General features: G+C 46.7%; 1 protein-coding gene across 2 annotated transcripts in view; it reads right to left on the bottom strand.

Moving 5' to 3' along the window:
- Positions 1-4,137: 4,137 nt before the first annotated feature.
- The window catches only part of SLC25A33 (solute carrier family 25 member 33), a 33,921-nt gene continuing 26,720 nt past the window's right edge, over positions 4,138-11,338 (bottom strand). For both annotated transcript variants that reach the window (XM_023258078.2, XM_023258079.2), the window contains exons 4-7: positions 11,212-11,312; positions 8,871-8,937; positions 5,582-5,862; positions 4,138-4,383 (exon numbers count right to left, since the gene is read on the bottom strand). In XM_023258078.2, the coding sequence (XP_023113846.1) occupies positions 4,181-4,383; positions 5,582-5,862; positions 8,871-8,937; positions 11,212-11,312 (652 nt within the window). In that variant the 3' untranslated portion in view covers positions 4,138-4,180. The remainder of the gene's footprint in view (positions 4,384-5,581; positions 5,863-8,870; positions 8,938-11,211; positions 11,313-11,338) is intronic.

Below are 11,338 nucleotides of genomic sequence, written 5' to 3'. Positions count from 1 at the left end.
TTTCTCCCGCCGGTGTGGTCTTCCCAACGCGTGGCCCAGCCCGGCCGTCTTGCAGAGCTGTTTTGCCCTAAGTTGCCGCTCTTTAGGCCACCCCGCTGGACAAAAAATTAGCTTATGGAAACATGAACATGCACCCATAGGGACGAGGGCGAACAAATCACAGGATAGCCCTGCTTGGGTAGGTAATGTCCATGGGTGTCGTTGGCCTGGAGGGAGGATAGTGTTCAAGAAAATGGGACATGCACATTGATTTCGCTAATAACAACGTTTGAATTAAGAACCCCCTAGAATATGTGTATGCTTGTAGGGAATCGGAGACTGTTAACACTGAGCTGGCAAAGTCACCCCGGGCAGGTGGATTTAGAGAAGATTCACTTGGTGCCAGTTTCTAGGTTACTGGCTTCAGCTGAATTACTTTCATAACTAAGAAACCTCTAGCTGGTTGTAGATATTTGTGTTTAATTACACAATATACGTCTCAGTGCACTTTTCCAGTGTTTTCTGACGTCAACATCAGAGTTCTTCCTCTGGTGGGCAGTGTCGGTGTCCTGGTTATTTAGCAGCAAATGCTTCCTTTGTTTCCTGTTGCCAGTTAATCTGTCCCGCACCCTTGTCATGCATTTACTAGGACCCGCGGAGGCAGGGAGCAGGGCCTGGAAGCTGGGCGGTGGCCACACTGGCCCTTCCCTAACAAGCGGGTGTCAGAGCCAAGGCCTTTCCTTTGGCGTGTTGCTGCCTTCACCACAAATGGATGAACAGCAGCTGTGAAACCTCCTTCAAAACTGGTGGCACTCTATTTAAGTACCGTTTTCTTTCCAAGTTCAGAGTCAGTGACCGCATCACGTCCCCCACTCACAGGATGGGCTCAGAGTTCTACGTTGACAGAGAACGCACCCAACGATTCCGCCCTGGGTGTTACTAGTATCGTCTCACTTTCGTCGGTGGTAATGCCCGTGAGCTCGTGATCCTTAAGTGAACGGAATGGTCTGCTGGAACTTGGCTTCAGTCTGACCATTCCACAGGCTCAGATGCCCCCTCTACCTTCTGGTCATCTATTCAACGAAGCCACTGTTGGCCATTTTACTACTGTCTCTCAGACCTTGAACACGTCATTAAACTTGAGCCTCTCTTATTTGTAAACTGTGGAGGGTGGTTAATGCCTGCCTCACAAGGTTGTGTCAGAAAGAACTCAGATGAGAAAATATGGAACCTCTTACAGTGTGTGGCACCCAATGGGTGAACAATGGGGCTTTTACGAGTCTTAGGACTACTCAAAAATAATGCCGTCCCGTGGACTAAGCCTGTAGAGAAGAGGGAAATAAATCGTGGGATCTCTCCCTGACAGCTCAAACAGTGACAATTCCCATTTCAAACAACAAGCCCCTTTATAGAGTTTCCTGCTTATTTTCTTCCTATTTCTGGGGCTCACCTGGGTCATGTCAATGTCCTGGTGCAGGAGAAGCAAGCAGAGAACTAAATTATCCTAGGTCAGCATCCAAGTTATTAATTCGAGAACGCAGAAATGAAAATGATTTCCAAACAATTCTTGTGACCAATCAGTGAATATTAAGCGACTTTTTTTTTTTTTTAAGGAGGCTCCACACTGAGCACAGAGCCCAACGCGGGGCTTGAGCTCACGACCCTGAGATCAAGATCTGAGCTGAGATCAAGTTGGATGCTTAACCGACTGAGCCACCCAGACACCCCAAGCAACCTAGTTTTTATTTATTTAATATTTATTTTTGAGAGAGAGAGGGAGAGAGCCAGCAGGGGAGGGGCAGAGGATCTGAAGTGGGTTCCACGCTGACAGAAGAGAGCCCGAGGTGAGGTTCGAACTCCTGAACAGCGAGAAATGACCTGACCTAAAGTTGGACGCTCAGCCAACCGAGCCACCCAGGCGCCCATCATTTTTAAACTTCATATTAGATAAAATCTTGAGGAAAAATGCAGGTTTTAATATGAATAATAAAACAGGAAAATGTTGTTAAACGCCACTATCCGGCAGTTAAACTGAGCTCCTGGAATAGAAGAAATCTCTTGACTGCCATGCATTTTATACATTTATTTTTTTTATTTTAACATTTATTTATTTTTGAGACAGAGAGAGAGCATGAACAGGGGAGGGGCAGAGAAAGAGGGAGACGCACAGAATCTGAAACAAGTGCCATGCATCTTAGAAGCACTGATGCTTGACTGAAGTCATTTATTTTGACTTTTACACAGTTGTGGACAGCTGAAGTAAATTCCACTAGTGAGCTCAAGCACACCGATAACCTTCATGACTAAAGGTGAACAAAATTAAACTCTAATATAAACACAATGTGAGGGACGCCTGGGTGGCTCAGTCAGTTGAGCGTCCGAGTTCAGCTCAGGTCATGATCTCGTGTTCGCGGGTTTGAGCCCCACGCTGGGTTCCGTGCTAACAGCTCAGAGCCTAGAGCCTGCTTTGGATTCATGTCTCCCTCTCTCTCTGCCCCTCACCTGATCACGCCTTAGTCTCTCTCAAAAAAGAAAACGTTAAAGAAAAAACTTCATTTAGGGGCGCCTGGGTGGCTCAGTCGGTTAAGCGTCTGACTTTGGCTCCGGTCATGATCTTGCAGTTCATGAGTTTGAGCCCCGCATTGGGCTCTGTGCTGACAGCTCAGGGCCTGGAGCCTGCTATACATTGTGTCTCCTTCTCTCGTTCTGCCCCTCTCCCACTTGCGTGGTCTCTCTCTCTCAAAAGTAAATAAACATTACAAAAAATTAAAAAGAAAAATTTTGTTTATTAAACACAATTTGAAAACATCCTGCTTTCATCCCCACCAGAGCATCTACAACCGGATCTGAAGCTACTGTGCGTCAGTCATTGGAATCCGGCATCTTTCTGGATATTCAGACTGAAAACCAACCTTCGTGAACAAATAAGCAAGTTCCAGGGAAAGAGCTCTTGAAAGACCATTGGTCTTACCTGCCTTCTGTATTGCTTTTTGTCCCTTATTAAATTTCCTTTAAAAGCGGGGAGTGGTGGGGGTGCCTGGGTGATGCCTCAGTTACGTGTTCAACTCTTGATCGTGGCTCAGGTCACGAGCTCACAGTTCGTGGGTTCGGGCCCCATCAGGCTCATGCTGGCGGCGTGGAGCCTGTCTGGGATTCTGGCTCCTCTCTCTGCCCCTCCCCTACTCGTGTGTACTCTCTCTCTCAAAACTAAATCAAGTTAAAAAAGAAAGGGGGAGTGGTGACTCAGTGTGGCTAAAATTCTGGTAATTTGTCATTTCTAGGTGTTTAATTAAAAAAAAACGTATTTAAATATACCTCCTGTCAGAGTAAAGTGAACTCTCCAAGGGGTGGGCACTCAACCCTGTGTCAGGTTCTTCCCCTCCAGTTCTAGGGAACCAAGAACAGGGCTAAAGACCTGACGGGAAAGGTCTATTACTCACCAGATTCCACATTCACAGCCGACACTTAACAAGGTACCTGGGCTTGACCAGGCTTAACTTCTGGAAATAGGTCCAGGAGTAAGGCAATTGGTACATAGTTCGTTAAAACTCTTGCCTTTGGTTCAAACTGGGGATAAAGGATAACTTTAGAAACATGTTCACAGTTTAAAACATTTGGTGGCAGAAAGTTTTAATTAATTTATTTTTTTTTTTAACTCAGTAGCCTGAAAGCTTAAATTATCAATGTGCATGAGACTTGGAAATGTATAGAAAAGAAAAATGGCTGGGAAGTCTGTCCTGGTCCACCCAGTGCCACCAAAATGTGACACATCTTACTCTTCAGCAGTGTGGCTTCAGATTACGAAACAAGTTGGATTCTGATTTTATGGGTTTTCTCTGCATTTCTAGGGTTACATTTCACTAAATTCCTTAGCCATAGTTTATAGCACAATGAACATAAAAAAGGACACAAACCAAATTTATACTGAAATTAAATAGCATGATTTAATTTAGCTGCTGCTCAATCCTGAATCCTTTTAAGTTAAAAAAAAAAAAACCCACCAAAGTTATAATTAACTATTAACGTTAATGAATTTAAACCTTCCAGAAAACATGAATCCAAAAGGAAATGTCCGACAGGTGATACGAGCCACATATCTTACGGCCTTTCCTGTTTCCGTCCCAAACGTTCTAAACATCAACGGAAAAAAAAATTCTCTAGAGTTTTTCAATTTTATTCTAGAGCACAATTTTCTGGCCTCTTACTGAGTACGGTCTTCTAACAGGTACACAATTAACTCATACGTAGACAACACGATGGCAGTATTCGGTATCTGCCGGATGAGCTGGGCAAAGAGTCCCCTGTAAAAGGCAAGGTAACCTTCTTCCCGGAAGACCAGCCGAGCGGTCTGGATGAAAGACTTGTACTTGGTGCCTTCCTCCCGGAGCCGTGTCCTTATGACTTCTGCAGAGAGAAACACATACTTTATGCTACGAACGGACTGCATTATCAGGCAATACGATGAGAGAATTCAAAGCACACAGCCCCGGACTGTCAACGTACATCTCCGGCTATTTGCCATCTCAGCTCTGTTTAGACAGCACGGTCACTTCGGAACAATGAGAAGTCACAACCTTTTTAGAACCTTTTCTGACTCTGGGAAATGGTCAATTAGGGACATTACATGTAATACAAAAGTACAAAGTAATTTTTAAGGGATTAAAAAAAGCTTGGTTTGAATGGGACTTCATTTAAAGATAGTCTGTGGTTTTCTACTCTCAATTAAACCAACACTGTAATTTCACGGAAGGTGTAATTTTTATTAAGTGTGACAGTATCATTAACACGATTTTTTTTTTCATGTACTCCCCAACCTTCTCTCCTATTAAAATCCTTCTCCACTCTGTCCAGCTTAAAAGCTGCCTCCTCCATTTTCAAACCTTTGCACACTTGGCCCTCCCCCACCCAGGCACCCCCAACATGACACCTGTCACTGCTTGTCTCGCAGACCTCAGTGCACACGCTTCTGTCTCCCTACCCCACGGGAGGTGTCCCGCCCTCTTCTCCGTGAGCCCCGTGGGGCTGCTTCGTGCCCTAGTATATGATGGGAACTCAATTACCTGCTTGTGAAATGACAGGTACATTTGTCATAGCCGACAGTGTAGCAGGCTTTTGAAAACAAAACCTGTTTTTCGTGGTACAATAAACTAAGCTATTTTTTTTAAGTAGGTCAATGGAACATTACGTCTATAATTCCTTAAAAAATGGACTTAGCAGAGTAGCCTTACTCAGCACAAAGTGGAAGCTGAGAGGTTTGTTGTTTTGTTTTGTTTAGTTTGGCACTCGTATCATTTTTTTAAATCGAGGAATGTAAAATAAAATCCAGATTTTTGGCTCCTTTGAAAACATCTCAAGTTCTACAATACAGGGCCCACATTCTGCACGGTACGTCTTGGCCACAATTAGCTGGAACGGGGTAGAGCTGAGTTCCTGCCACTCGTGTAACCTACAGACAGCTGAAGCCAGTTCCACACGTCCCCCGTTACTTAGCACCCGCAGGTGTCTGCACGTCAATGTGAGCTGCGGATACACTAGATGATACCGCCAAACGCCACGAACCTCACGGCTGTTCTACTGTTTGGGAAGAAAAAGCAAAACACACCGTGTGGATAAGCAATGCAGGAAGCACATCCTTTAGAAATAGCAGCGGCTGCCATAAGTCCAAAAAAACTCGTGGAAGTTTTCTCAGTCCCATTTGTAGAAGAGGCTAATGGAGCTTCTTTCAGATACTTCTTTAAACTTTCATAAATAGCAAAACAGATGATAGTTTCTGAAATCCCGGCGTACGAGGCGGTTAATCCCCTGTAGAAGCCACGAATGCCTTCCGTCTGGTAAACGTAGCGAGCACACTGGAGTGTGTTCATCTGCTTGGAGCCTCTCACTCTGCGGACACAAGACCAGCGAAAAGCCGTTAAAAGGCACGCTCACGAGCCCGGTTCCTGTCCCAAGCCGCAAAAACTGAGCGCTGAGTATAAAGACAAATGGTACGCACGGCAGGTGACATGTGTCTTCCTTCTTCTGTGTTCGGCTGAGCCCTAGCCCACCAGATGGGACACCCGATAAGCCCACAGAACACTACGTGCATCTGTACCAAGAGTCCTAAAAACATGTCCAGAGCTCCTGACCTAATTTTGCAAAGAGCTGTACAAAGGAAGATGTTCATCAGAGGAAAACACAACCGCAATATAATCAGAACAATCCAAATATCTAAAAATAGAAATAGATAAGTAAACCATGATACACACACCAGATTGAAATAGTTGTAAAGGCAGGAAGCTAGGCGGAACCACGTGAGCAGAAAGCAGGACAAAATTACATGCAGAGTGTAATTCCAATCATGGTACAAACAGGCTTTAAGAAAATGCTGAAGGAAACCTCACCAACATTCTGACTGGGCAGTGAGTGTAAGGGAGTGCTTTCTTAACCCGAGTCTCCAGATCCCATTATTTCTCAGTTTATGAAATTATGAACATGGAAACGCTGCCCGGTAACTAATAAAAGGCCTCAGGCTTGGCTGCTCTTGGCTCACGATAGAAAGCATCCTAAACTGCCTGATGCAAGCCGAATCCTGGGACCTGACCCTGTTTCCACTGGCCCACATCAAAGACCCCTCCCTTGGGGCTGAAGCCCACCGCTTCCAACCGGTCACAGCAGGCTCCCTCGCTTCTTCACTGTGTCTTTCCACATCCTAGCTGGAGCGACCTTTCTAGCACCGAGCCAACCACACCACTGCCCTGCTTAAAATCCTCTAACGCAGGGCTTCTCAACCTGGGCACTGACACTCTCAGCTAGATGATTATCTGTTGTGGAAGCTGTCCTATGCATCATGGGAAGTTTAGCAGTACCCCAACCTTTACCCAGTAGATGCCAGCAGCACCCTACCTGAATTGTCACAAGGTCTCCACACACTGTCAAATGTCCCCTGGGGGACAAAGCGTTCCCCGCTCCTGCCCTGAACCATGGCTCTAATGGCTCTCCATGGCCCTCCAAATACAGCCCAAGGCCAAATTCCAAGCCCTCCCAGGGTTTTTAAGAATGTGCCCCACCCCCCCCACCCCCCCGCATTTCTGCAGCTTTGGCTCCTCCCCCTGCTTCAGCACATGCACGCGCAGCATACTCCAGATGTTTCCCCTCTTTCAGCTCCCTGCGAACAAGGCTTCTCTAGACATTCCCCACACTCCGTTCTCTGCCCGATGCACCTGCCGTGCGGCCCACCCCCAGTTATTTTCCAGAAGGTAAGGGGGCCATCACTGCTGGAGGAGGCCCTCCCTGTGCCCACCCTGCCTGGAGCGCACTAGGGACCCTTTGGGGTCCTTCCCATTTCCGGCCCCTATCTCGTTAGACTCTAATGCTCTTTATTTCTGTAAAGCTGTGAGCTTCCGGAAGGCAGGGCCTAGGTCTCGCTCCCGGCTGTTTCCCCAGTGACCAGCGCACAGCGAGCATCCACGCTCGTTGTTGCAGGACGTGTTAGCAGAGCCCATCCAAACAAAGCTTTAAAATGTCCTCGGGGCGCCTGGGTGGCGCAGTCGGTTGAGCGTCCGACTTCAGCCAGGTCACGATCTCGCGGTCCGTGAGTTCGAGCCCCGCGTCGGGCTCTGGGCTGATGGCTCGGAGCCTGGAGCCTGTTTCCGATTCTGTGTCTCCCTCTCTCTCTGCCCCTCCCCCGTTCATGCTCTGTCTCTCTCTGTCCCAAAAATAAATAAACGTTGAAAAAATAAATAAATAAATAAAAGAGCGCACATAAAGGCTCTGAGCTGACTTGCACACGTATGTGCTACTAAGCAGGAGTGACTCTGTGTGTCACACCTGAAGTGCGGAGTCACTACCAAAGGTTTCCAGGAGAGGATGCTGCTCAGAAGCCTCAAGGACAAGCAGGTGTTCTTGAGGGACCAGAGGGGGAGAGGGAGTCCTGGCGAGGGACAGCACACGGGGAGACGGATGCATAAGAGCACACGACAGTTTTAGAAAACTGCAAAGGACCTTGGATGTTAAGCCCAGCAGTTAGGATGTGACCGTGAGAGAAAACAAGACTCCTGGAAGGAGTGAGCAAGTGATCTGTCCAAAATAATGAGATCTGATACATTCTAGAAGGTTCTTTCGCACAGAATGGCTCGAGGGAAACATGGAATCTGAGACCAATTCAGAGGTTTTTGTGGTCACTAGAAAAGCTAAGGCAGACCCCTAGCTACACTTCCAGGGGACGTTCTAGTTCTCCCTTTAGAGGTGGCTCAGAGTTAGACTAGACTAGCTGAAAGTTTCCAGAGCCCACACACATTTCCCCACGACACAGTCACACAAGAGTTCTTAGAATTCTAGTACAGGGGCGCCTGCGTGGCTCTGTCAGTTAAGCATCTGACTCAGGCTCAGGTCATGATCTCACGTACAGCTCTGCGCTGGCAGCGTGGAGCCTGCTTGGGATTCTCGCTCTCCCTCTCTCTCTGCTCCCTCCTCCCACTTTCTCTCTCTCTCAAAATAAATAAAAATGAACTTGGAGGCCTGACAGCCCTTGGTGTCCTCCCCTTGTCCTCCCCTTGTCCTCCCCTCTGCCCACTTGAGAGAGAGGCCATCTGGAGGAGATCCCTCAGTGCTCCAACTGGGGGTGGGGTCGGCCTAGAGACCCACCAACCATCCAAGAGGAAGTCAGGAGCACCTCAGGGGCCACGTGAGTGAACTGCTAACCTCTGTTGGGTGTTGTTTCTGTTGGCCCTCACCTCCCCACGGTGCCTGGCAACACACATCTCAAAACAAAAGGAGTTTCTACATAGGCTTATGTTCCGAAAAAAAACCAGGATGGGGATGGCTAAGGACTCCGTACCCATCACTTCACCACTGGAATTGGGAGGAAGAAAAAGATCCCAAGAATATTAAGGAAGGAACAATTGGTAACTTACTTCCGTTCCAGCTGCATCCGGGTTTTAACCATCCATATAGGATTCATTAAGGTATTTGTGACAAAAGCTGGAAGATAAAATCCAGAAGATATCATCATTGAACATAGTCCATGTTTATTAAAGTTGTCTATTTCATATGATAAACTTTGAGGTCAGGAGTTAAATGGGTTAATACTAAAAACAGATACGGGCACTGGGATGGTTCAGTCGGTTGAGCATCGGGCTTTGGCTCAGGTCATAATCTCACGGTTTGTGCGTTCGAGCCACACATCGTCCCCCATGCTGAGTGTGGAGGCTGCTTGGGATTCTCTCTCTCTCTCTCTCTCTCTGCCCCTCCCCTGTGCTCGCTCTCTCTCAAAATAAATAAATAAACTCAAAAAAAAAAAAAAAAAGAGGAATAGTAAGAAGCAGTTCTATGTTACAGTCCCCTAAAATGTAACATCCATTGTTATGCTGGACCTAAAAGAAATCTCTCAATTTTCTAGAGCCCTGTCAAGTCTCTCCAACCTGTAGGTGGTGCTGTTGATATTTTGGTAAATCGAATCTCTACGGTAAATACGGAAACTATTCTAAACCTCAATTTATAAATTTCAGGTCCAGAAGTACGTTTTAAGAAGCTGGTGATCTAACCCAAAAAGGTCACCTTACATCAAATGTAAAACAGAAGCCACGAAATCTCCACTTACCTGAATTCAAACATCTACATTTTAATACCCAACTCATCACTTCAAGAAATTGAAGTTTTAAGACTGATATGCTTCTAGGAACCATTTTTTTAAAGTCGGTCTTCCTCATCTTAATACTACTGACTGTTCCAGACCAACCAACACGCAGTGTCACGGTGTCAGCCTGACACACAGAGAGTTCTGAATTCCTCGTCCTGTCCACGGTCCGAAGCAGGTTCATGAGAAACCCAGACAGTGGTTTAGAAAACTCCTTCTGGGTCCACTTTCCTTACCAAAGGTTCCTCTGAGTTAATTTGGCAGAAGTTTCAAAGCCGATGACAGGGTGGAGCTCCTGGCTCGCTACCGCCCTCGGAAGTGAGGACCCACTGGCTCCCGCCCCGCGCGTCCCCCCGCCCCGGACCTCCATGTTCAGTAGGGTCCCCTTTCTCTTGTGAGAAGCAGCTCTGCGTTCACTATCCTCCTGCTTGGGGTCCAGTAATTATCATCCGTGACTACTCAGATGGGCTACCAGAACTTCCCTCTGGAGCGACAGAGGCAGACAAGACTGGTGGTGGACGCACACCTCACAGGCCGGCAGAAGGCAGAGATTTTTCACAGAATGCCAACTTAAGTTCTCCGAAATACCTTCTATTTACACAAGTCATCAAATGACACTTAGGGGCTCCTGGCTGGCTCGGTCAGTGTAGTGTGTGACTCTCGATCTCGGGGTCATGAGTTCGAGCCCCAGGCTGGGGGTAGAAGATTACTTAAAAAAAAAAAAAAAATCTTTAAAAACAAAAAACGAAAACCGCATACAATATCTGTAAAGACATAGCCTTCCCTCGGCAATCTGCAAGTCCGTGGTCTTTTCCAAGTATTTCCTGGGGGAATAAATCCTGTTATGAATTTTCTAGAGTAAGTGCAATGACTCCCTCAAGAGAATAGATACTATCTGATCTGGTAGGAGCCTTACTCAAAGAACACTCCACAAGCCCCAAGCCCTCGTCACAGTGTTCAGTTGTTAAGGCCAGAAATGCCAATAGTACACAGGGTAACGCTGGACACCGTGCGGAGTCACAAAAAAGCCCTCAAATTTTTAAAATAATTTAATGAAACAGAAAGACATGAAAATGCATTAATATGCCTTTATTTTTATTTATTTTTAGTTTTTTTCATGTTTCTGTATTTTTGAGAGAGAGAGAGAAAAAAGTGTGTGTGTGGCGGGGGGGGGGGGGGGGGGGGGGGAGGGGCAGAGAGAGGGAGACACAGAATCCGAAGCAGACTCTAGGCTCTGAGCTGTCAGCCCAGAACCCAACGCGGGGCTCGAATGCACAAACCGAGAGATCATGACCTGAGCGGAAGTCGGATGCTTAACCGACTGAGCCCCCAGGCGCCCAATATTCCTTCAAAAGAAACAGAACACTGACCAGCAGTATGCATGGGCACATGTAAATTCTGAGGGAGAATAAAAGTTTTAGTTATCGGGGAAAATGGAACCAAGTTACAAACTATTCTCGAACATTCATGCTTCCTTAGTTCTAACATGAAGCACCAGAAAAATGGTTTGAGGCAAAAGAGGAAGAGAGCTAATTTCTAATTCCTGGACAAAGCTGCATGGCACAACACGTGCTTCAGGAAAGCGAGAAGCTGGTCTCCACTCACTGGGGGTGACCTACCTGCAGAGCCGGCTGAGAAAATATGCACAGTATTACTGTTAGGCACGAAAATGCCATTGAACTGCTCTTTGGCTTTGGAGTAACACGCAAAGTACACAGCCCTGGTGGAAGAAAGAGAGAACACTAC

This window comes from Felis catus, chromosome C1 (assembly GCF_018350175.1).
Source record: "Felis catus isolate Fca126 chromosome C1, F.catus_Fca126_mat1.0, whole genome shotgun sequence".
NCBI lineage: Eukaryota > Metazoa > Chordata > Mammalia > Carnivora > Felidae > Felis > Felis catus.
This window is presented reverse-complemented; position numbering and strand designations above follow the sequence as displayed.